Raw genomic sequence first — 27,383 nt, 5'->3', positions numbered from 1 at the left:
CACCAGTGTGAGTGGCACTGGAGGCAAGGAGGGTAAAGTCTCTTGCCCAAGGACACAACAGCACATGGACAGAGCGGGATTTGAACCGGCAACCCTTCAGTTATTGGACGACCCGCTCTGAGCCATGGCCGCCCCCGCCAAATATAACACTGCGCTAGCTTACTGAACCAAAGTCACTGTGAATGGATGCTATGATCAAAACTAAAGGATAAATAAGGCTCAGGCTAAATATAAGAGCGTGTTTTTTAGGCCAGGCTGCGTATTTACCTCAGTCCACTTGTGATTAAACAGCTCAAGATGCATTTTAAAGCCAAGAGTGAGCAGCGTCCTAATGACTTACCTGTCGATGATGCCACACATATCAATCTTCAAATGGCTGTAGTTTCCCAGGAGCCTTTGTTGCACCTTGATTAGATCAATAGGTTGGTTATCCACAGCCAAGAGTCGCATGCAGCCCTGAAACACTTTAAAGGGGTTTCTGCACTGCTGGCTGTTCTCCTCAGCAGGACAACCTGAGGATTGAAACACAAGACAGCACTCCATGACAAGACTATATAAGGTAAAGTTACTTGTGTTCACTTCATCATAAAATTACGTGTTCATTCATATAACGACATAGCCAAATGAGAGAAGTCTGCATCATCTAAGCTGCAATTTGTTTGCTGTAGTACTCATCTGAGCTGTAAATATTCTATTAAACTGACTGATTGCAAGAGAAGATGAAAACTCCTGTCATGTAATATTGCATTCTTGTCTGTCGGGGTCTGATTTGCGATACATACAGGCTCAGTTTTTAATGTTGTACTCAGTTTGTGCCTGTATAATATTGATTTTGAAGGAGTTCTGCTTTTTTTCCATGGAGGCTTTCTTTGTCTCCCATGTGGGGGGAATAAGACGGTGTTCAGCTCTGTTCTGATCAGTGCAGTCTGAGATTAGATTGACTCTCAATCATCTGGATCATAATCCCCTGAGTGTTGTTTCTGTTGTGATGAAGATTTGGAAATGACGAGACGATTTCTGTGAGCTTGAAAAGTGAATCAGAATAGAATTGCCGGGAGTGTCTGGTACAGCGTGCAGACCTTTTCATTGTGATTCATGCCTCGTGTTTGACTTTTGATTCACCACTTATAAAGGTTTTTTGGATGTGTGTAACCTGCACCCTGTTCACATCAATTATGAACCAATATAACACATTCAGAAATCATCTTATTTGAACAGATATATTTCCCTGTCAGACCTAATAACATCAGTTACCATGGCTTCTATGAAAATACAAATATTGCATCCATCCTTAGAAGAGATCGACTGATTATCTAAAAATTATTTGGCTAATGGATCATCACCAAAAGGTCCAAACTGGCATTACTTAGCTGTGATAACTTTGAGTTTGACATTCAGTGATCCAGGTTTTTTCATTTAGGTATTTTTTCCCCACCCCACAAGGGGAGGCAAGGGGTTTTGTTTTTGGTTCCATTTGTTTTTTTGTTTAACACTCTAGCAGCAAAACTACTGGTTGAATACATACCAAATTGGGCTTATAGATTGCCTGTGGCCCAGAATATGTGTTGTTATATTTTGGGAAAAGCAGGTCAAAGTTAAAATTTTTTATGAATTTTTTCAATCTTTTTTTCCCCATTTATTCTATTCTTTTATTTAGGCTTTATTTATTCTTCTGTACAGCACTGTTTTTTGTACAGTTGTTCTATGTCTTTTAATCTATTCTTGTATTTTACTCTTTTATTTTGTTTTTTATTTATTCTTCTGTACAACACTTTGGTCCACTGTGGTTGTTTTAAAGTGCTTTATAAATAAAGTTGGATTGGATTTCCTTATAATGGGCAAAATTTCACTCGTCTATAAAAACATCAATTTTGTTTCAATTTATTTCAAACTTGGCATATATATATATATATAGAGGCAACTGATATGTTGACATCACCACATGCATAGACATGATAACAACAGATGGATAGATCCAAAACAAGCTGCAATATGTGTGAGGGGCGGGGTTTGTCGTGCCTGATACCACTTGTTTACTTTGACTTGGTGTTCAATTCAGCTATGATGCAGTTTCTAATGAAGCCAGATACTTTATTTCCCATTATTTTCAGGTGTGATGCCACTCAAGTCATCAACTATCATATTCAACCACTTCCTACTCCAAATTTCGTTATATGTGGTTTAATAATACTGAAGATATAATCAGATTTTCATCCTTTTTTCTGATTTGATTTCATGTTAATTTCTTCTGTTCTTTTTTTTATAAATGTAAATTTCTTGTCTTGTCCATTTATTATGTGTTCAGGTTTCATTAAAGGCATTTGTTATCAATGAACAGCATGCATTGTATCCCATGATGCACTGAGATTTTAAAACTGAGTACCTCTTTTGTCTTATGCCCTGATGAAGACTATGCAGTCTAGACATGTCCATAAATGTGTCCCTATGGGTAATGGAAGGACTATTTTTTCCTCTTTTGTTTTCTTTGCTCTGTTTTTGTATCAGAGCGCTATGGACTTATTTTTGGCTGTTGCATTTTTGTATTACTTACTTTGTGAATATTGATGATTGATATTTGTTTTTGCCCCTTTACATTTAAAATGTCAGCTATTGTTTATTTGTCTGTGAAATCATGTAAACTGCCAGGATAAATATACAACTACCTATTAGCCAGTTTGACATAACTTCTACTTCTAAACTCTATATTGTTGGTCCGTGTGATGAGACTTGGCTCTGATATTAGAGTCTCTGTATGTCCTCATTTAAGACAGAACCCCCTCCATGATGATGTGAATGAGCTCCGTGTCCTATCAATCTGTGAATCGTGCTCGAGGTTGATCCTGATGGTGGCATTTCCTGGCCAGATACAGCATTCCTGCTTCTGGCTCTGCATTGCTCTAATTACAGTCAGCCCATCAGGCGCAGTTTGACACCTCCCAGCAGAGGAGCTGGAGAGATGAGTCATTGTTTATTGTCACATTGAATTTTTGGAGCTCAAAGGAAAATTTTGTAGGAGCTGCTTCCCTCATGGCAGTAGCAGTAATTAATAGTCAAAGTTCTTAAAGTGCATGTGGGTTGTGTCTGTGATATTTGAAGATATAAATGTTCTGATCACACAAGAGTTGCATCATTTCACTTTAACCCATAAATATCCAGTGCTACTTTTGTGGCAGTTTCCAAATGAATTTTCCTCTAGATCTAACCTTGCTTAAATGATTTATCACAAGTTATTGTAATATTACCCTCTGTATTTTGCATTTTTTCATTGAAAATTATGTATTTTCCTGTATTTAATTTCTTGATCAAGCAGATGTTCATGGAAGCTCAGATTAAAATTGAGGGTTATGTTAAAAAACAGAGAAAACTGAAAAAAGTGACTTTTTAAGCAAAGATATCAATAGCTGAAAACAAAATAAACATCTACATCCACTGACATTGAACCAACTCCATGGGTTTTACTGGTGAATCAATGTTACAGAACATGATGATGTTTCCACGTTCACTACGAAGCCTCTGAACGTCCAAATGGGTCATATGTGATGACCGTGAAAGGACGACAAACTGTACTTTACACAAATTATTTACATGTATTGATAGGATTAGTGGATCAACAGGTATTAAACATTTTACATCAGTAGATGATTTTAATCACCAGTTGCTCTTTGGGTCTTTATGGGTTAAAGGAGCAATATGTAGTATTTCTACATGGTCAGAATGGCTTAAAATATTGGAATATGACCTAAAATCATTAGAGTCATTAGAGTCATATCATTAGAGTGTTCATGATAAAGACCTGTGAAGTCATGCATAAAATGACAATGTACTGTTTTGCAGAGATATGAACTGAATACCGTACTTTCTGGACTATAAGACGCTACTTTTTTCTCGTTTTGAACCCTGCGGCTTATACAGCGATGCAGCTCGAGTATAGATTTATACGGGCTAACGGCCACAGGGGGCGGTCTAGCAGGAAGCGCAAAAGTGAGACAGACAGGTGGAAGAGGTGATGCGGAGAGGAGAAGTTTTAATCTTAACTTTTAACAATTATTTTGTGTGTCATGCACAAACCCTCATCATGGAAAACACACAAAGAAATGCATATTTTTGCAGCTTTTAAGTTAAAAGCAATCGATGTGTCTGTCTAAGAAGGAAATAGAGCTGCAGCGAGATCAATGACTTTTCTGGGTTTTTCAACCAGCCGTGTTCCTGCCGTTTTACTGCTGTGTTACAGGCGCTGTTTGGAAGAAAGCAGTTAAGGTATGGAAATAAATATTTAAATAACCTTTCTGTTTACCATCTTTCTGTGTAAATATGTCATGTCACAACGGGGACACCTGCAGCTTATAGTCAGGTGCGACTTAAAGTCAGCCGTGGCTTATAGTCAGGTGCGGCTTGTATTCCGGTGCGCCTTATAGCCCAGAAAGTACGGTATATTCAGACCAAAGGTTCGGTGGATTTATGTGACCACTAGAGGGAGTAGTGAGTCACCCTGTCAGTCTCCAATGGTGAGGAAAACTAACATCATGAGGTCTTTGACCAAAGTGTAAGAGAGTGATGAGACAGAATGAGAACCACTAAGAAACAACTTTTAGAGTCAAAGAAAGTGACTGATAAAAGTTAGATGTACTGTTGTTTTCACCACAGCTCTAAATGAAAAGAATAGAGTTAATGGAAACTGCAGCGTTTCTTCTACACAGGTGACACTGATTATGAGGCTTATGAAGGTATAAAATTATTATACGATGTTATTATCTTGGCTATTGTTGATTTACGATTCAGACAGTCCTGAACTTGTTTGGACAATTCCAAACAGATCTTTAGTGCAGCTATTGGTATCTGTTACGGCCAGGATTACCCCACAATGGTTTTTCCCTCAGGTTCAGGATCTCGGCCACAGGTCGTTGGGAATTATCAGGTTCACATGCCATGGTTCCCTCACCTGGATGTAATTAGTCAGGTAGGTTTTAAAAAGAACTGTGAGTTGTTCCTCCTTTGGATGTCGGACAGCCATCCCCACTTAGTTTTGGGTCGGCCGCTTCCCATCCTTTTGTTCTCCCCCATCCAGACCAGTGGCTCCCATTTCCACACTACTTTTTAAGGCCCACCTTTTCAGTCTTTCTATCATTGCGAATTTCATTCTCTTTCTCCTTTTAGAACCCCTTTAAGAGGGCCCAACTTTGGTTTTACCCATTTTCCTTGGTCATTGTGTAGTTTATTAGTTTCCCAAGTTGTAACCTCAGTCCATGCTTTGTTGGATTCTGTTTTGGGGGAAATGTAACACAACACAAACTCAAAACTACAGAAACTGGAGGTGACTTGTGGTTTTACTGTGGCTATTTTCTGTATAAAAACAGAACTAACCCAATTAGATGCATATCAGAGCTATAATGTAAACTATCAGCTGACATGGTGCAGGTTATAAGATAGTGTTATTTTGACCAACTCAGCTGTAGTTTGAAGAACAAAATTTAATAATATATGATAGGATAATTTTCTTTTTGGTGAATCAAAACTCAAATACTTCCTTAATCTTCCACTGATGTATTTATTCAATCAGATCTGGGAGAAAGACCTTGTCCCATGCACATACCAAAGCTTTCTCAACTTGGGTCCTTTGTTCTGTCCTTTATATAGTGTCCTTGTAGGGTCTCCCTGTCTCCACCATCATACCTTGTGAACCTAAAAGTGTCAACATCTTGAAGTCATTCTGTCCCCTACCTTAACTCACATTCTTGAAATGTTTACCTTCCATAAATCTCTAAAGAACATCACAACACATTAGTTCAGGTCCATCCTTACAACATAATACAAATATATGTGAACAATGACTTTTATATTTTAATAAGTGAATGACACAGTCTTTGGATACATAGAGTTGATGTGTTGGTGGTTTTGGCAGTCCTAAGTGTGTTCTGTTATGTGACTGGCCCCTGCTGTTGAAAGTTTGGAATATCAATACTACATAGGACCCCATTACATGCAAAGCTCAAATTTCATTTCAGGGATAAAAACCTAAGAAGCAAACTCATTATGATGTTGTGAGGTAGTAAGAGATTGAGAGAATTGTTGCCATTAATTGTTGAAATGAAGCCAGATAAATACCAATGCAATTTACTTCTGGAGTGAAAACCACTCAATAGTTTTCTTCTTTCATGTGAGAGACTGTTGTGCATCAATGCAGGTGATGTTGTGACTGAAAAGGATTCACGGCCATTGTGGTATTAATAGATAATGAGATGCAGAGTGGGTTAATGCACTGAATATATCAGTGTGACTATACAGGGATCTGTGTAGAGTGGTTTGATGGAGAAAACTGCTGCTAATCAGTGCTGGTCAGTGGAGATTGGAAATGGAGGAAATGAAAGGCAGAAGTGCACAAGAAAAATAAAAAAGTATGGTCAATGTAAAGTATTAATTAGGTAAAGAGGAGTGAAGAGGAAAGAACAATGGTAAAAGAGACAAAAACTGAAATGAGACTGCATAGAAGACAAGAAAAAAGATGAAATGCAGAGAAACCAGCCTGAAAAGAGAGTAGAGAGGAAGGAGCTTTATGGCTTCATTCCTCTCTGGGTGGCACTAAACTTCCAAAGGAGATCTGGACATGATAATTATTACCTGAGTACTTCCATGAATTTAAACCAGCACTAAAAGTCCTTGTCAGCAATTTCCCCGTATTTCACAGCAAAAAACCCCTGAGCTCTACTTTAAAATATTTGACAAGAGAAGGCTTTTAGTTGAAGAAATTCACTAGTGCAGGCCTCAGCAGCAGCTATAATACACACCCTGTCATTAACCTTTCTCAAACAGTGACATGTCTTTCTAAACATTACATAACAGACATGACTTACTTTGCAAGTTTTTGACTCAGAAGTTATATACTGGTAAAAAATATGATGGAAAAGTTGGGAGAAAGTCATGTTACAGTTCAGTCATATGTAACCGGTCTATTCCCTCTGCGTTGTGTTGTTGGATGAGCATAAACCCGAGACACAGCGATTTCATGCGGAGGCAGTCTCCATTTATTTACCCTGAACAACAGGATTATAAAAACAGTTAGCTGGGATGCTAAATCAGGCCCTGTACCTACAGGGGTTGGACAAAATAATGGAAACACCTTCACCTCAAGATGATAATGCCCCAATCCATACAGCTAGAATTGTTAAAGAATGGCATGAGGAACATTCTAATGAAGTTGAGCATCTCGTATGGCCGGCACAGTCCCCAGACCTCAACATTATTGGGCATTTATGGTCAGTTTTAGAGATTCAAGTAAGACGTCGATTTCCACCGCCATCGTCTCTAAAAGAGTTGGAGGGTATTCTAACTGAAGAATGGCTTAAAATTCCTTTGGAAACAATTCACAAGTTGTATGAATCAATACCTCGGAGAATTGAGGCTGTAATTGCCGCAAAAGGCGGACCTACACCATATTAAATTATATTTTGTTGATTTTTTAAGGTGTTTCCATTATTTTGTCCAACCCCTGTAGATCTACAATGATGAAAACATCATGTCAACACCACGCGGCACAGACAACAAAACCAACAAGTTCAACATCAAAGTAAACACAACTTAACAAACATGGATAACACAAATAATAAGAAATATCAGCAAATAAATGTACAAATACACGGGATATGATGATATGGATACTGACCTCTCACCAGAGACAATATGAAAAAGGGGAGAACTACGGACACAGGAAGTTTATACATGAACACTACGGGGGGGACACATGAAGAAGAAGTGGGTGTGGCTGGAGGACTAACACCCCAAACAAACTGTACAATAAGGAAGACACCAGGTATGTATAAACTATGAATGAAAATGACAATTTAACCCAATTTTGTGTAATTATATTATCATATATATTGAACAGGTTACACATAGCCAAAAAAATCTTCTCCCACTTGCTAATATGCTGAAATATTGTGTAAGTCTGCGCTTACTTGTCTTAGGCGAAGACACACCAACCCGACTGCTGGTTGTCGCCAGAAAGGTAGCCCAACTGATCAGTCAGCTCCCTTCTCCCCAACGCAGTCAAAATGTGAAGAACACACCAAATCTACTACTAACTTCAGTGTACGTTCTGCACTTGCTCGAGACGTAAAACCGGAAAATGACGGAACATCTCTCTAAACAAAGAGCTCGTTGTCGTCAGTCAGATATTTTATGATTAATTTGATGTTCAGTGATTTAGTGACAATCACTTTGATTTAGATGTTGTTTCATGAATTACTTGGTTTCTAATAAAGTGAGAGATAATTTTATACCTACTGCATTTTCAAAATTTTTTGAAAGATGTTGGGGTTAAAAATATTAATCTACTGCCCCTAACCTGTTTCAAACTATCAGTATGAAAAAATGACTATCAACCTCTATTTTAAACATTGAGAACAACATTTATTTTTCCCATGAAAAGAATGCAACTGTAAATGAAACGACAGTATTTTCTTCCTTACCACCGAAGAAAAGTGGGCTGTCTGTGCTGAGAGGAAGTGGGATGCTGATGTGGGCGGTGGCTCCTTCATCTTTGTCCACGGAGATGCTCAGATGATCTGATCTGAACTTCAGCTCCACAGAATGCCACTGACCATCATTCAGACCCGAGCCTAAACACAGACAAACATACACACACTGAATTTGTCTAATAATATCGATAGTTCTCATTTCCTAATAAATTTGAGTATTATGTACTGGATCAGATTTGGTGTTGTAATAAATTTTGAAGCTGATAAAAAGGCAGAGACACTATTTTAGGTAACACTTAAGCATTTCATTTGTACCCTTATTAAAGTTAGAAAGTATAGCTGACTTATGATGATATTATGTCATATACATCATGAATTCCTACTGCACACCATAAACTCACTGGGCCATATGTGATTATTTTACACACTTTTATTTCAAATTACTGGTTGCTTTCAAAATTGCCAGAACATAAAAGTTGTGTAAACCAGACTGTGAGGAAACAAAAACCTTGTGTCTGACTTTAACGCAAGTCAGTTAAAGATGTTTTATAATTTCAGTCATGTCTTGGTTCTTCTTACAATGTGTTATGGAGCAACATGTAAATGCTCACCAAAGGTCTACATGTTTTTAGACATTAGAATAGTTCTGTTTTTCTTACATGGATCTGAAATGAACCCTTTTGCTGTCCAGCTACTCCAGTGGCATGTATAAAATAAGTGGGAGTGAAGTAAGTGCAGTGTAATCATATAAAGTGAAGGATCTGTGATTTGACCATTAATTTGAGCAAAAGGAATTAATGACACATCCTGCCATAATTGGTGAATTTAAATCATTAGTCATGCATTCCTTAAACATTACTCAACTATATGATATGTGCCTTTATTATAAAGCGTTAGGTCTTGATTGGACAAAATTATCTTGCAACGCATATTCCACTTTTTTTATTATGACTGCATTTTTATTTCTGAGTGGATGGAGTTTGGCAGGATTTTCCTCTTAACTATAACTGCAGTATGACCATAGTTATAAATGCATTAAGTGGCATGTTAACAGCTGAAGTGCTAAAAAAAATCTTTAATGGCTGATTTGTACTTAAAAGAAAAAGTGCAAGGCCTGATTATCAGATGCAGTACTCAGCAGGCAAGGGGTATTGGTTTGGTTTTTTTCTTTGTTAGATTGTTAAGACTTTAGTGGCAAAACTATTGGTTGAATTCATACCAAATTGGGTTTATAGATTACCAGTGACCCAGAATAGATCTGATGACATTTTGGGAAAAGTAGGTCAAAGTTCAAATTTATGAATTTAAAAAAAAAAAAAAAAAAAAAATCATCATGGCAGAGGTTATGTTTTCATTAGGGGTTTGTCTGTTTGTTTGTTTGTTTGTTTGTCTGTCATCAAGAAAACTCAAAAAGTTATGGACGGATTTTGATGAAATTTTCAGGGGACTGATCTGCCTTGGTGGAGGTCTGCGCTCTCCAAATGTTTTTCTAGTTTGTTTCTTTGTCAACATTCTAGCAGCAAAACTATTTGTTAAATTCATACCAAATTGGGTTAATAGATTGCCAGTGACCCAGAATAGATGTGATTACATTTTGGGAAAAGCAGGTCAAAGTTCAATTTTTTTATGAATTTTTTATCTTTTTTTCTCCCATTGACTTATAATGGACGAAATTTCAAAGTAAATATTCTATAAATACATCAATTTTTTGTTTCAATTTACTTTAAACTTGGCACATATATAGAGGCAACTGATACGCTGACATCAGCACATCCATAGATATGATGACATCAGCTGGATCGATGCCAAAATAAGCTACAATACGTGCGAGGGGCGGGGCTTGTTGTGCCTGGCACCACTTATTTCATCAATAAATGGACAGACTATAACACTATAGACTAGTGATCTTAGAAATGCTTTGCTTTGGCTCAGATACAACCACTTTCTTTCTTCCGTGTTTCTTTATATTTGTGGTTAACTTTATAAGAAATGCTGTTGGGAACTCTCAGTACTTTTCTCTTTGAAGATAATGCTTAAAAGCTCCCCAATGAACAGATATATAAAACAATTCAAAGAAGTTTTGTGTTGGAGTTTGTTTTTTTTATGAATTTTGGAACATGAAAGAATTCCTAAGATTAGAAGAAGAGTTTGCTGCGTTTTATGTTTGTGCCTTTTAAATCTGAACACATACATCATATTTGGACTGACCTGCACTGAGCTCCACAAGGTTCCTTTCAGCTTTTCTGATTAGTAGACGGAGCCGGGCTTCGTTTATGTACAGCCACACAACGCCGTCCTGGTTTGGAAGATCAAAGGTCAAGAGCAGCCCCACCTTGTTCCACGTCCTGAACTGCAGCGCTACAGAGGTGACTCCTTGTGACCACGACGTCGACCCGGGCAACTGCAGGAAGCTCTGGGAGTCGGTGAACGTCACGGCAACAAAAACTGGCTCAGCACAAGAAAAGGTCACATTGCCCTGAGAAAGAGAAAATGATTATGAAAGAGATAATAAAACATGAATATTTATTAGTTGCGGAGGCTGACTCGATTTGACTCCATGTCACAGAGGTCTCATCAGCAGCTCTCTGAAAAAGGACACCTGTATTAACATAGTGATGGAAGGTGAACAACTAAAATAAGCCACTGCGCAGAAAATCTGAACAATCAGGGTCAGAAAGGATTTGTACTCATTTCCACAATTTATCTCTCTTTCTTGTCTAATCAGATAGATAGATAGATAGATAGATAGATAGATAGATAGATAGATAGATAGAGGTCTCTCACAGTACAAGTATAAAGGTTAAAAGATACAATTAAATACGTCATCCTCTTTTATTATGCAAACATAACAATCATATAAAGTAAACTTCTGCACGAACTAACACGCACCCCTTCCCCTTTTTTTCCATTTCCTACTCCACCTCCTCACCGCTCTGTTTCCTTGTTCTTTAATGTTGACGCTTTGGGCTTTCGAACACCAAAATGTGAATGTGATGACATTCATGATTATAATGAGGGCGATTATGATGACGCTGATGACAAGGATGATGATGACGGGTATTAAAATGATGAGGATGATGATGATGAAAATAACGGTGCTAATTTTGACCGTGACCATTAGCATAATAATGACATTCATGCAAAAAAAAAGAGAAAGGGAAAAGTAAAAGGGACAGGAAAACGGTTTTGAAGGGAGACAAGTGATCTGCTCATTTCCAATTTTTCCATCAGTGCTGCATTTGATTATTGCACTGATGAAAGATGTTAATAAGGCAGAAACTATAAGGCTATCCGAATTAATTATCAGCTTGGCCAAAGCTACAATTAATGGCTTCATGGACCATCAGTATCCAAAGGTAGTTAACCATTTTGAGCTATATTAATGCTGGATCTTTATTAAGGATGCACTGGTCAAAAGCTTGAAATTACCTTTAAACCACCAAGCTAAACGTTGCATTAATGCATTGAGTTTCAATGACGTGACACTAGAAAAAAAATAATTTAACAACAAAAAGCCAATCCATTTTTTTCAATAAATCTAACCAGCAAAAGACACTCAATCCAATACACTGTTTATGCACAAATGAGTGACAAGTGACAAAGGAAAAACCACAGTAAAAAGGGTCTTATTACTCGCCTCCAGAGCAGCTTCAAAGCACCTTGGAAATGGTTCTGTGAAGCCTGTGAACACCATTCTTCCACAAGATATCCTGTCATTTCATGTTGTGATGATAGCGATGGAAAGCATGTATTTGGTGGTTGTGAATAGCATATGATTCCCATTTTTATGCTCGACAAACTATTCAGTGACTGTTTGTATTTGCCCTGTGGATGCAGATGTCGCTCACCAGGTTTCTTCTTTAATCTGTCAGTATACTCATTGCCATTTTTATCCTGTTTCAAAATAAAAGGAGTGTTAAGTCTGAGGTTGGCACCTGCTGAGCCACAAATCTATATCTGAAATTGTGGTGGGCTTGGGGGAGTGCTGACTGACGGGGTTTTTCTGCAGAGGTTTTAATTGCAGATTTAAATGCCCCATTGGTGGACTTGAAGGAAACACAATTCCTCATGTCAAACTCAGACAGATGTCACCACATCTCAGCCTTAATTGCTATGGAGCCAGAAAAACGAGCAAGTTTTACCATGTGAATTCTGAACAGACGTATAAAATGACCACAGTACCTGAATGAAGTTTTCTGCTCCATTAACTGTCAAAGTCTGTAGACATTTCTGTTCAGTTAAGTAGCCTTTAAACACTGCCATAGCCTTTCTGTGGTCCATTTAGCATTTATTTCAAGCTCTAAGCTTTCTGTCAAGTCTTTTAACACCCCTTGCTTTTTTCTGCTCTGTTTTCTTTGGACAGTTAAGATGGGTTTTCAGTCAAAGTAACAATTTTGCCTTGGCGTGACACTGTTATCTGAATTATTAAAGCAATATTTACTGGACTCCTCGATAGGTGGATAAGACTGGAGTCGAACGGACTGTTGTTTCAGACACATTTATAGTCATAATCACGGCAGCGGCCTGGTTTACAGAAATAATTGTCCACAGTATGGCATCACTGGCCAATTTCAATCAAGCATTCAACAAAACCTTTTAATTATTATGCATACATTGCACATCATGGTTTGATTTCTGTGTAACTGCTTTGCTAATGCTAACGCAATTGCTCATTTAAATGTTTGGAGGTCTGTTATAGTTAATATTACTTTGTTATGATTGGACTGTTATTGAAAGTAATGACAATGGTAATCAAATTTACATGCATTTAGAGATATAATATACCTGCATAAACAATGCCAGCCCTGAGTGGCCAGATATGGTATATTTATATATTGTTTCAAGGGGTTGTACTGGAATTTTCCCCTGGTAAATGGAATGATCCGGGTTTTGTCTTTGCTCACATTAATTTGTAATTGTGGCTATGTAACCCACAGGAGGAGGGAAATGTGAAGGTTTTTTACTTCTTAAACTGTCCAAAATGACCTGATTTTCATGTCCTGAATTAACCTGAGTTCAAGTCCTTAAGTGGCCTACAGGGCTTGAGAATGGAGTCGATACCAAACTTGGACGTGTACTGCTATGTTCATTTGGAAAGCTTGAGTAGTGGTTTGTATAATGATTATCCTGGTCAGGGGCATAGACTTGGGTAGGGACGCTAGGGACACGTCCCTACCAATATCCAGCAACTACTGTGTAGTCACTATCAATACAACCGCTGTCCGTAGTGTTTAGTCAATGATTATGGCACACAAAGGGGTAATAGTCAGTCTCTGCTAGAAGTCCCGCCTCTAACCTAAATATCGCTCTCCGATTGGCTCTGCGGTTTTCCAATTGTCCATGTGATTGGTCGTCCCCACTGTCTTTCCATCTACTTGTAAAAGGAACCTGCTAGTTGCACTGTTAGCGTGAGTTGTCAGTATGTTTGCATTTGTTCTGCTTGGGTCGCGTCAGCTAGGTGGATTTTAATATCAGTGGTGTCATTAACGTGTACATTTGTACATGTGTCTGTTTGTGTGCGTCCCTGTGTGTGTGCTTGGTAATTAGGATTTGAAGGATGTCAAAGGAAAGAAAACTGGTCAGAAGACACTTCTTTAGGAGTCAAAGTGTAAGTTCGTTCAAGGGTATAGAACTGTAGAAGCTCAACAACACAGATATTGAATAAAAGACACTATTTAATGCCAAACAGATACACTTTTTTAAAAGTTATTTTACTTATTATTTTCATGTATTTCTATGGAAGAGAGCAACTGTTCAAAAAACACAAATTAAGAAAATTTGTGGGGAAAATACATTAAAACCTCAGATTCTAAAAGTGATTCTAGATGTAATTTTATCCATATTTTTGGGGAATAAATTATATGTAATAATAATAGTTGAAAGTAAAAGCCTTTTTTTGCTCAAGCAATAACTGTACCATCAAACTCTATGATCATTGTATCCCTAATCTGTTCATGTGTCATGCATCAACATATTTATGTTAGGTGATAAACAGTAGAGAGGAGGGAGGAGGTAGAGGAGGAGAGGCTGAAAATTCACACGTAAGGTTAAATAATAATGGAAATGTTAGTCATGAGAATAACTTTGCAGAATGTATTAAATTCTTGTATTGTCTTTAGATACTCAGACATGCATTCTAAACCTATCAATTACTGAATTTTTTTTCTGACGATGATTGTTTGCTCATTTGATCAGCTCTACATGATGTGAAATTATGATTTCAAATGCAAAAAAACACTAACTTTCAGGAGTGCTGCCTTGGAGCACTTTTGTGTCCCCACCAATGTCCAAATCAAACCTACTCCCTTGATCCTGGAAACTACGCTTGACATCATCTTTATAAAGTCTACCCATGTCCTATTAAATTAAGATTTGCAGATTTATAAGCCTGTGTCTCATGTCTTTACTTTTGAGTTTCCTCCACTACCATATTATCAGCATATAAAAGCTTTAAAACTTGGAAACTTACCACGACAGTGACCTGATGGCTTTTCTGTTTAGCCAAGTCGATCAGGTTGAGGTTGTTGTAAAACAGGTTTTCCAGGCAGCCACTGAGGTTTCTATTGGACAAGATGGGTTTCTGAAGTCCATGGCCCTGAACCGCACCCAGACTTAGCTGCATAAGAAAACAAAAATAGTAAAGAGAAACATGTCAATATATGCAAGAATAATCTGTTTGAGACTCAGTTTGCTTAATTACTGTCTTAAGCCCTATTCGCCCAGCACTAGTATGACCTATGGACCTTTGGTGATTTGGAAAACCCCCACATATCTGTTTCAGCAGTGCATTACTCTGTTTTTTTTACTGACATTATTTCTCAGTTCTGATGTCAAGGATAGCCTGTCCACCATCAGGTAACTGTTGAGAAGCAGAAAAATGTTCTATAATGTAGTTGTCATTTATGTTCTCCATCATCATCTATTCATATGTTGTACTTCTGAACATTTACTCTTTCAGTGAATATCCATGCCATAACGTGCTATGAGTCTCCTCAATTTCCACCCAAAATGCTTTCATTTTCACTTTCATTTATCAACACCAGCACCAACCTCATAGGCTTTGACAAGGAAATGGGGTGAATAAATGTGCAGAGGAAACCAAAAAATTTTACATATCACATAAAATTATAGCATGTCAATTAGGGATGTAATGATTACCGGTATAACAATAAACCGCAGTAAAATTCCTGATGGTTAGTATTACTGTTTAAATTCTAATTATCATGATTTGATTATCGCACTTTGAAAGACAAAGAGAGAGAGAGAGAAAGAGAGAGAGAGAGAGAGAGAGACCTGGTCCAAGCGCACACAGAGAGAGAGAGAGAGAGAGAGAGAGAGAGAGAGAGAGAGAGAGAGAGAGAGAGAGAGACTATCTATCTATTCATCTATATGAAAAAGAAACTAAAACAACTTAAACTTGATATGGAAAATGGTCAAACAATGGCCATAAGGTGCCATCTTTAATGCACATTTGTATGTTTACATGTTAATATTTGATATGTTTCTGCCAATAGTAAGTACATTGAGCCTATTTCATTAGGTTGTTTTTTTTTTTTTTCAAAATACAATGTGGTTAAATTATTTCAGTGTGTGTATAAGTACTTTTTGAACATTTGAGCACATTTCAACAATACCGTGATAATAATGATAACCTTGATAATTTTAGTCACAATAACCATGATATGAAAATTTCATATCGTTACATCCCTAATGTCAATTCACAATGGCAGTTGGTGGTAATTCCAGAGGTCTGTGATGGTGATAATATTAGTCCAAAAGTCCACAGGTTATACTATAGGTGCAGGTCAAAAAATTAGAATATTATGAAAAAGTTCAATATTTTTTGTCACTCATTTCAGAAAGTGAAACCCATATATTATATGACTCATTAGACATAGAGTGAAATATTTGAAGCCTTATTCCTGGAAATTTTGATGATTATGGCTTACAGATAATGAAAACTGAAAATTCTGTGTCTCAGAAAATTAGAATATTGCATAAAATCAATAAAAAATGAATATTTTAAACAGAAATGTCAGGCTTCTGAAAAGTATGTTCATTTATATGTACTCAATACTTGGTTGGACCTCCTTTCACATGAATCACTGCATCAGTGTGTCGTGTCATGGAGGTGATCAGCCTGTGGTACTGCTCAGGTGGAATGGAAGCCCAGGTTGGTTTGATAGTGTCTTTCAGGTCATCTGCATTGTTGGATCTGGTGTCTCTCATCTTCCTCTCGACAATATTTCATAGATTCTCTATGGGGTTCAGGTCAGGTGAGTTTTCTGGTCCATCAGTCACAGTAACACCATGGTCATTGAACCAGCTTTTGGTTCCTTTGAAAGTGTGGGCAGGTGACAAGTCCTGCTGGAAAATGAAATCAGCATCTTCATAAAGCTTCTCAGCAGAAGGAAGCATGAAGTGCTCTAAAATGTCCTGGTAGATGGGGGTGTTGACTGTGGACTGCAGAAAACACAGTGGACCAACACCAGCGATGCCATGGCAGCCTAAATCACCACTGACTGTGGAAACTTCACACTGGACTTCAAGCAACGTGAATTCTGTGCCTCTCCACTCTTCCTCCAGACTCTGGGACCTTGATTTCCAAATGACCTGCAAAATGGACTTTCATCTGAAAAGAGGACTTTGGACTTTCCACAGTCAGTGCTGATTTGTTCTTTTCAGAAGCCTGACATTTCTGTTTAAAATGTTTATTTTTTAATTTACACCCTGTGTTATCACTAGTTTTATTTACTTATTTAATCCCTTGTTTTATGTTTGGTGTACGGCACTTTGGCCAGCTGTAAAGTTCTGAAAGTGCTTTATAAATAAAGTTGGTATGGTATGGTATGGTTCGTTTTCTAATTGATTTTATGCAATATTCTAATGTTCTGAGACACAGAGTTTTGGGTTTTCATCATCTGTAAGCCGTAAACATCAAAATTTCAAGAAATAAGGCATGAAATATTTCACTCTATGTCTAATGAGTCATAAAATATATGGGTTTCACTTTCTGAAATGAGTGACAAAAAATATTGAACTTTTTCATAATATTCTAATTTTTTGACCTGCACCTGTAGTTCTTTGTGAAGAGGGCTTTACAGCTGATCCTACAGGAATTTGGTCTTCCTTTTATTTAAGGAAGTCAGAAGTTAACTGTCTTATTCTCATAGTTGGTTAATTAACAAAATAAGCACCCACACCAGAGAGTCTGACCAAAATATCATGTTTTTATTATGTTGTATTGATTTAATATGGATATGTTTGTTTTCACATTGAATTTTTGTAAGTGCACACTGTTCCTGTGTCCTGTCGTCATCATGTACATGGGCTACATCTGTGTAAAGTTGACGTGGATTGGTTTTTACTACAAGGAAAGACATCTTACACTCATACTCTCAGGATATATATTAAAAGTTTTGACATTTTTATGTGTTCTTTTAAATTGAGGTTTTAATACTTCCATATTTCTGTTAAAAACATCTATGTCCTCCATGGCTCAATTTTCCTTCTTCAGGTTTTTTTTCCCCCTCCTTTCTTCTTTTGTTTGATTGCTAATGATAGCCTCCAGTCATTTCCTATAATTGCAGATAATGTAAAAATAAAAAGGGGGGAGGGCTGGGGTTACACTGGAAACAAACCAAACCATGGCTCAGTTAGATCTGGACCGACCTGTATCTATCTGATCGTCACCATAGTTCTGGTTTATTATTTGCACCATGAAAATTATTCAAAATTGTAAAAGTGTCTCATAAACAACACTCACCTGGTGAATGTCCCAGTGGCTAAGTTCTGCAGGTATGTGTACTTGCTGTGTGGTTTTATCCACTGTGAGGTTGAGGTGAGTGTTCATTCGCTCCAGTTTTATGTAATGCCAGTGCTGATCATCTAAAAGACTGCCCAGGGAAACAAGAAGCTGGCCACTGGAGGATGAAGTTACAGCTGCAAAATGGAGAGAAAAAACATGTAAAAATAAATAAATATTCAGTTGTTTTATCAAGATGGTCCATTAATGGCAAATAGATGGCTCCAGCAACAACAGAAATGGAAAGGCTTTGCTTAAAACATGTAGTAAAATACCACTTCAAGGTCACTATTTTTTCTGTCCTCTTCCATAATGTGTTTCTATCAAGGACAAAACTGTTTAAAAAAAATCAGTTTAAAATGCCTCCCTTTTCAGGAAGCAGACAAATGAAGAGGGAAGTTCACGTTTGATTTTTAAAAACAGTAAAAGGTTCAGCTCCTGTGGATTATTTTCATCTTTGTTTCAAACAGGGAGCAGGTATCTGTAAGCCAGCAGGGAGGATGACCAAACACCATAAATGATGATACTGCATAACGCTAGCAGGACATAATTAATGACACATCTAACACCAGCGGGTTCAAATTGGCAGATCCATCTTTGCACCCCCTAATGTGCTGAGAGATAAAACGAGTTTCCCGCAACAAAAAAAAAACAAGAAAAACTAACTAAAGTAGCTAATTATTAAAGGAGCAATATGTAGTATTTCTACGTTAAAATGTTCAATCCTGATGTGATACCAAACATGTCAATGTATGTGACCACCAGAGGGAGTAGTGAGTCACTGTAGCCTTAGCGTTTACCAAGATGATGAAAACAAATGCTGAGGGGTCTTTAACCAAAGTGTCAGAATGGGATGAGTTGGGGAGTGAGGGCTGTTATAAAAAAAAAACAAAACAAAAAAACTCAATGGGAAAAGTAATTAAAAAAACAAAAACAAACCTGAACTGAACTGAACAGAGCCTTAAAATAAAAGACACACATTTGAAGCTGATATCACAGTGTTTCTGCTACACAGTGAGTTTGATTATGAAGGTATAAAGTTATTAAGTCATGTTATTATCTTTGCTGCGTTGGCTGTTCATTCATCCATGGTTCAGACTAAACTGTGACAGTTCTGACCTTGTTTGAATGATTCCAAACAGATCTTTAGTGCAGCTATTGAGAACATAAACCATACACAAGCAAAGCTGATCTGTGGTTTTATTGTGGCTGTTTCTGTCTAAAAACAGAGCTAAGCTAACAGAGCCATAATGTGAACTACTGGTGACTGAATGCTGCACTCAAAGAAACAGCAGTTATTTTGATCAGCTGTGTGAGATTTTTTTGTTTGTTTGTTATTCGTGTTTTTGAATTTGAAAAGTTCTGATGCCATAATGCAGATGGAGGTCAATAATGAGCTTCACACTTTACTCAGTGAGTGATACAATCTGTGGAGATTTAGCATTGATTTGTTGGTGGTTTTGGTGGCCATGGGTGCATTCTAGTGCATGACTGACTTCCCCCTGCCAATGTTAGTTTGGAGTCTCAATACCACATATGGTATAGCCCCTTTAAGCCCAATTTTTTAGACTGCAACAGACAGACAATCTGCCTATAGCCTAGAGAAGCTGCTGGGACATATCTGACACTATCAAGGGACTTGGATAAATTGGGGCTTTGTTGTGCCACAGCTGCACTGTCCTTTCTGGTTTCCCCCATCTGCATTTTTAGACAGTCACCAACCAAGACTAGGAATCCGACAGATCCAGTCAAACTGAGCTACTGTCTCCACTGTAATGTATACATTCTCAGGTCAATGACAGATTATTGTGAGAGTAGTATTTAAGCTCTAGATAATGGGAAGAACATGCAGAATGGGCATTGTCAATCTTATGTATTGAGCAATCTGCACTTCAACCTTGTGCTGTCCATAAATGTCTCCTACATAATACATCCTGGGAGTCTCCAGAGTGTTCTGTGGTTTTCAGCATGTTTCTACACCTGTTCACTGAAAACTGTCAGGACAGCTTACAAGGAACTGTCTCTACATCTAAACAGGTTCCACTGATTGACTGATTGGTTTTCTTGTTTCTGCCTCTTGTCTGCCAATCGGATCAATGTGCATTGCTCTAAGGAAGCCAAGTCTGCCATGTCTGGCTGCAACCAGCTAACCACCCTAAGGCAGGTGACACTGTTGGACAGGAATGTTTTAGAGCTGAAAATTCAACATTTTCCCCCTGAAATCAGAAACAAGCTCTAACTTTGTCATACAGTGTTAGGCTTATCAAGCAGTGGTAGAAATGCTTTCAATATAGAAATGTTTACTGGTAAGTTCATGTAAACCTCAGCCATGTCAGATACAGGCTTTCCTGCTCAGTATGTTATTTATGAGTGCACATTCGGTAATTCAGCTCAACTGTCTAGTAGGCTACAAATTTAGGCTTAACCTCAATATGTTTATAGTAACTGAAAGTAATAACTTACACTACTTTGGTGAAATAGTTAAAATAGTTACATGATGTACTATATAGGGTGTATAAAAATATATATATATATATATACATTTTGAAAAATTACCCCTAGTTCCGCATTTGATAATTTTTGGAATTTTCTTTTATGGATGTCGTTAGGTAGGGGATTGGTGGATATTTGTCCAAATTTACAGACTCAGGTTTTCATGCATGAATGAGCAGGGGCAATCCAAGTTAAAACTGGTTTGCACGAAGTAGCGATGGGATTTAAATCCAATCAAAGGTCATGGGAGGGGAAAATGGGCATCCATCTTGTTTTCCACAAAATTGCCAGGTTACAGCATTAACACTTTGGCTACCATGTCAATTTAATTTTGCCCCTGCTCACTCATGCATGAAAACCTGGGTCTGTAAATTTGGACAAATATTCACCAATCCCCTACCTACCGACATCCATAAAAGAAACTTCCAAAAATTATCAAATGCGGAACTGGGGGTAATTTTCCAAAATGTGGAGTTTTTTTTTGATACACCCTGTATTTCAACATGGTAAATAGTCACTTGTAACTAGTCTTGCAAAACCAGATCTCTACATTTCATTATCATGATGAGTGCTGGAGAAAGGAGAGGGTTCTAGTTGAACCCATGACCATTCTGAAATAGGGATAACGCTCTGAATCATTTATTCCTTTAAACTAATCACACTAATCTGGAGAACTGTTATGTCAAAGGACACAGCAGCAGTGCCTTTGTAAAGACTGTTGAGGAGGACTTGTATTCGTCAAACATGTATGTGGAGAGCATAGACTGTATATAAGAGGAACATGTCACCTGTTGGTTTCTGAACTGCTATTTTCAAGCCAGTAGTTTGTGATGTGGTCACCATCACCATGGCATGCTGGCTTTTTGGAGAAATAAGCGACCATATTTGGACAAAGAGGTAGAATGACAGGAGCCTGAGGTGAGTTAATGCTAAGTGTTAGCACTGACTCAGTCAAACTGTAAACTTCGTCACACACTGTAGTAATTTTGTTGGTGAAACCTATTGACCACAACTACAACTGAAGTGTTTGTCAGGAAAAAAATGTGTTTTATTAAATGCACAGAAACTCTGAACAGACGCTTTGACTCGGCAGGCCGTCAGGCATCTGAGGCCTGTCAATCAAAACTCAACACAGCAGACATCCAAACCTTCTATTTGCCCTGACATCACTTATTAGAGGGTGCACATGAAATGGATGAGACTGCAAGGACTCCTGGAGAAAAATATTGATTTAGAAATTTTAGAGAGAAGTCCAGTGTAAGTTTGTGGGAGTCAGGGCTTGCTGGAGTCAACCCCAGAGGTATTATAACTTTAAGATACTTTTGTATTGGCTTCAGCCTGGAGCCAATGTCCTTGCCCTTTGGTGGTGAGACAAGCCCTCACAAAATGTAAATAAATCTGTGGATATTATTTCACATAAGGGGACATATACAGATAGTAGATGGAAAGAAGAGAGCCGGCTGATATAGAAACATAACCTTCCCAACACAGACAGATAAAAGGTGAAATCTGACATCAACAATTAAATCATCATTCTCATTCATGAATCTCTGGCCTTTGATGAGTCTCTGCAGTTGTCTTTCCCTCACTGCTCCTCTCTTTGAATGCATGATTGTGAGGAGTTCCAGTCTGACAGCTCCTGAACCTGCCTTCACCTTTATTGTCTAACCGGAAGGAACACAGGCTGTGTTACACTCCCATAACTGCTTGATTTATCCGTACTGAATGAACTAATATTGAACATTCTGTGGAGTCTGAACTGAACACCACTTTCCACTTGCTAGGAGTCTATCGTTCCAGACAGCTCCCTGAGGCAATATCACCTAATCATATTCTGTCTGCTATTCCATTATAGCTCTTCACTCAAGCTCTAAATCTGTTTATGAAGGATGACAATGACAGGTCTTATCAGGAGGCAGACTGTCGTAATTGTTACGGCATTTTACTGTCACGTGGTGAAGGTTTTGAAATGCAACTTGACTAAAAGTAATGCCGTTTCTCTAAACCAATTCTGAGCGTTAGTCACAGTTACGAATTGAGCTATAAAACAAACTGGGAAAAGGAAAGAGCACACAGCATGAGCATCGTCGCTCTCTTCGGTCTCAGTGAAGTTTGATTGAATTAAAATCCAATGAGGTGACATTTGGACCAAATTTGTTGCCAAAGCATGCGCACAGAAAGAGCAATTAAATTATGATGAAGGAAAAATCTGCAGATATAAAAAGATAACTTAACTTACATAACACTTATTACCTCAACCAGGACTTAAAGGAGTGATATTTTGCTTTTTTAAAAGGAATTATGCATTTTAAAACATTTCCTTGTGGTCTACATAAATTGTAAATGCTTTGCTTGAGTCTGAATTCTTCATTAATTAAACTCCACAGGTCCATTTTCAACCATATTTCTGACTAATGACACGAGACAGGTTGTATTGAGCGCTGGCCCTTTAAATGCAAATGGGCCACTTCATGCCCCGCCCCCTCCAGGTTGTTGACTGTGCTGCTCTGTCCTGTACAACCAAAAACTGAACATTTTAGGTAATCGGCTCGAAGTTTGGACATATTTTCAGTTTTTACTACAACTGCTGCTGCTGCTGATAAAACAATTATGGTGTACTTGGGAGAAATGTTCGTCAGAAGTCTTGACCATACACGTGCAAATGTCGTGAAGTAACTAGTTATAAAACGTAATAAATTAAGCAGGAATTGAAATGGGTTGTAGAAATTCACTCAATTTTTGCCAGACAGAATATAAAGATAGCTTTGCAGCACCTGGAGGGTTCAAATTCAAACTTTTTGAAATATTAGGGTCCAAATACACAAATAAATGTACCAAAGACTAATAAAAGTAGGTTTAGCAAAATATGACCCCTTTAAAGCACTCACAAAAGCATAAATAATAATAATACATTCATATTATATAATCTGATCATTATAAAAGTCTACATGAAACCTATGAAATTCTTTTTTCAAAAATTCTCTCTGCATTGCTTTTTCACTAAGTGTAATTATGTTTATGTAGATCACCCCAAATTTCCAGACCTGAACCTCTTGACAAACTCTGGAATGTGATCAAGAGGAGAATGAATGGTCACAAGAAATCAAACAAAGCTGAGATGCTCATATTTTTGCACCAGGAGTGGCATAAAACACTTGATAAGAAAGATTAGCGGAGAACATATAGAGATGCTTGAAAGTTGTAATTGAAAAGTCACCTCTATGCATTAATTATTGTTCAGATACCTGTTTTTTGTTTTGTTTTTTTTGTATTACATTAGTTGTGCTCTGATAAAATGTGTATTGTTTTTCAGTTAGTTCTGAATGAATACTCTAATTGACTGACATGTTAAATTTGCTCAGACACACCTATAGATAGCAAGCGCATAATTTATTTTTTTTATTTATTTATTTTTTCAGAACTTCACATTAAATATATTCTGTCTGTGCACAACTTTATCTTTTATCTTCTTTCTTCTTATCTTTGGGGGAACGGCAGGTGGTTGATCTCTGCCTTGTCATTACACTGTACATAACCTATCATCATTTTATTTTAAGGCACATACTGCACTGTAGAGGCAATGAAGGAATCACCAATAACAGTCTATTATAACACTAGGGGAGTGCAGCACACTAAGAATCTCATTTGCTATTTTAGCAGTTTCCCACACCTTTGAAAAAATCAAGGCTGCTGACTGAAACCGTTATGGGGCCATTTACAAGACACTCCTGGAGGCTCACTGTAAATCACTGTAAAGTTGAATCGAATGAGCAAATGAAACAGTAATCACCACAATTCACAGCCTTGTATTTTCTCTGCCAACTGGCACACATTGTCCAGAGAGATTCAGCTTTTTGTATGGCAAGAGTTCTCTGCAGATGCCTGAAGGGAGGTATGGTTGTAGCTTTTGTTTCACTGTGCGATTAGTGAAAACCTTTTGTGATCATGCTGTTTTTTTATTCCGGTAAAATCTGAAATATTTTGTATTTTCAAGCATAGGAACATAGCCAGTAACAGAAACCCAAAAGAGCAATGTACTTATTATTGCGAATTAAGAGAAAAAAGACACTTTCACTTAACATTCAGCTTTCCCAGCGCAGCGTTCTGATGGCATCCTAATTCAGTCAGCAATACTTAACACCATTCATCCAGAACACACTGGAGCAGGACACACTAGCCCTCAGTGTGTTTACTGCTGTGTATTACACCTTTGCAGTGACAGTCCAAAATTGAACTGAATTATGAAGCAGCAGGCTACATTATAGCATGCTGACATTTTGATAAATGTAAAGCAGGGAGGAAATGAGATGGTTTTGGATAGTGGACATAAATCTTAATGAGCCAGCTAGTTTATTCCAAATGCTTGGACAGCCACAGGCAGAGAGGGTCTGACTGTCTGCGTAACAGTATTTATCTGTTTGTGTGCCTGTCTGTCTGCATAGTTATTGGTGTGTTTTTCCATCTATATATCTTCTGTTGTATACAATCATTAATTGACGCTAAAGGCCATTAGTCACTGGCTGACAGAAACACATCTGTTGTGACTGAGCGTGTTATGTGTTGATAAGCTACACATCCCTGCTGCTCAGCGTTGGCCATCATTAGCCATCTTTAGTTTCTCTAAGTCCCAACCAGCTTGTTTTGCTCCTTATACGACATGCATCATTGTTAAAGAGAAGACTGGGACTGACAAGATCAGGTTGCCAAATGGGAGAGATAAGTGTAACAAGCCCCAGAGAATATGTGGCACTCTGCTATTGAGATAATACATCTAACTCTGCAGGTTTTATCTTTGCCTCCCTCTCATGAGCTTTTCTCTTCTCTTCCCTTGTCTCCACTTCTGACTCTTGTGCCAGCAGCTGAGGGTGGAGGAGCACACTGTGGCTCAGGGTGGATGCTCATGGCTATTGATCTAAATTACACTGTCTGCAGACTGCAAACTCCTGAGAGAGTAGGAGGGAGGGAAGGAACGTGTGTGAGAGAGAGAGAGGAAAGAAAGACAAAGAGCATGCAATTGAAAAAAGCAAATAATCGCCTCCGAAAAAAAAAAAAAAATCTAGCAGCGGAAGAAATAGGGGAACATATGAAAAAGGCTGTGATACATAACAATGGGGGGAGGGAAATAAAATAAAAACAAGGACAGAAAAGGAAAAGACAAACAACAGCAAGTATGGAGAAGAAACAAAGACAGCCTTCGACAACAGGACAGTAGCAGGATGCAGTGACATATCTGTGATTGAGGTGCAGCAGGTTTGTTTCTTACTCAGTTGTATCTCGACTCTATTACAACCACATGCAGGGTTTATTTTCATTCCCCAAAACATGCTGAATGTCAGCCTAGCGGGGAGACGTGACAGATGTCAATCATGCATCTGATGTCAGACCGAATGCTTCTGCAGGTGACAGATGCTCAACGGTCCCACTGGGGGATCCAGACTGCTCCCTAGACCCCCGTTCCCAACGAGACAGGCTTGGATAATCTTCTCTTTTTATGTAAGGAGTGTAGAGAGACAGTGACAGGGGTTAAGATGAGTATGTAGAATAAGACGAAGCAGAGAAATGTAAGCATTTTTTTTTGTCTGTTTGTTGCAAGCTGACAAGGAAAAACACTCGGAGCTAAATGTTCAAGTCAAACCTCATAAGGCAGATATTTTGGTAGAATAAACAACAACACTTTTTGTTATCTACAACCACTTCCTCGTGCAAAAATGAACATTTATGTAGGTTTACATTCACATCAGTATCCAAACACCATGGGGTTTTTGAAGCATCCCATCTTTGTGTTTAGTAGTAGTAGTAGTAGTAGTAGTATATTCGGTCATTAATTACTTTAAACAACAAACAAAAACAACATATCCATTGTTCCATATACAATGCAGCTGAAAGGGTTTAGGCCAGTGTTTTTCAACCTTGGGGTCGGAACCCCACGTGGGGTCTCCTGGAATTCAAATGTGGTCGCCTGAAATTTCTAGTAATTGATAAAACTAAAAATTAAAAATGTACTAATAAAAAATATATGTTGAGTTGACAGAGACAATCACAATCCATAAAAGACATGACAAACTGTGAAGCTGAAACTGACGCGCTGTGGTACCGTTTATCTTTCAAATGTTCATTGTGGTCGGTTTCAGATGCTGCAGCTCTCTCATAATTCATAGTTTGCGTTATTGTTTGTTCAGTATTAATTGTCAGCCTTGTTAATACAAGCTGGACTGACTGTACATATCCTGACTCAGGAAAATCAAATTCTCACTTTGTGCAGAAATCTACATCTGACTTTTCTGCCTCCATCCATAATAATATACATTATATAGACTAAATATCATCTAAAATTAACGTTTATTTGCAACATAGTATAGCAAACTATTACACAATCAAAAACAAATTAATTTTAGCCTCCCAAAAAAAATCTCTGTTTTGAATGTCTGGGGTCGCCAGAAATTTGTGATGTCAAAACGGGGTCACGAGCCAAAAAAGGTTGGGAACCACTGGTTTAGGTTGACGTTAAGACTTATTTTGCCTAACCCTATTTACAATTAACACAATGTTTCCACAAGAAAACAAACAATGAAAACAAAAAACTTTTTGTTTTCAATGCAATCATTGCTAGATAT

At 37.8% G+C, this 27,383-nt stretch overlaps 1 protein-coding gene across 1 annotated transcript in view; it reads right to left on the bottom strand.

Annotated features, from left to right (window-relative positions):
• LOC115418480 (contactin-associated protein-like 4) overlaps positions 1-27,383 on the bottom strand; it is a 213,381-nt gene that overhangs the window by 93,596 nt on the left and 92,402 nt on the right. The window contains exons 6-10 of the mRNA XM_030132959.1: positions 18,238-18,413; positions 14,941-15,087; positions 10,680-10,947; positions 8,463-8,612; positions 341-512 (exon numbers count right to left, since the gene is read on the bottom strand). Of these exons, the coding sequence (XP_029988819.1) occupies positions 341-512; positions 8,463-8,612; positions 10,680-10,947; positions 14,941-15,087; positions 18,238-18,413 (913 nt within the window). The remainder of the gene's footprint in view (positions 1-340; positions 513-8,462; positions 8,613-10,679; positions 10,948-14,940; positions 15,088-18,237; positions 18,414-27,383) is intronic.

The sequence above is a fragment of the Sphaeramia orbicularis genome, chromosome 4 (assembly GCF_902148855.1).
Source record: "Sphaeramia orbicularis chromosome 4, fSphaOr1.1, whole genome shotgun sequence".
In the NCBI taxonomy this organism is placed as follows: domain Eukaryota; kingdom Metazoa; phylum Chordata; class Actinopteri; order Kurtiformes; family Apogonidae; genus Sphaeramia; species Sphaeramia orbicularis.
This window is presented reverse-complemented; position numbering and strand designations above follow the sequence as displayed.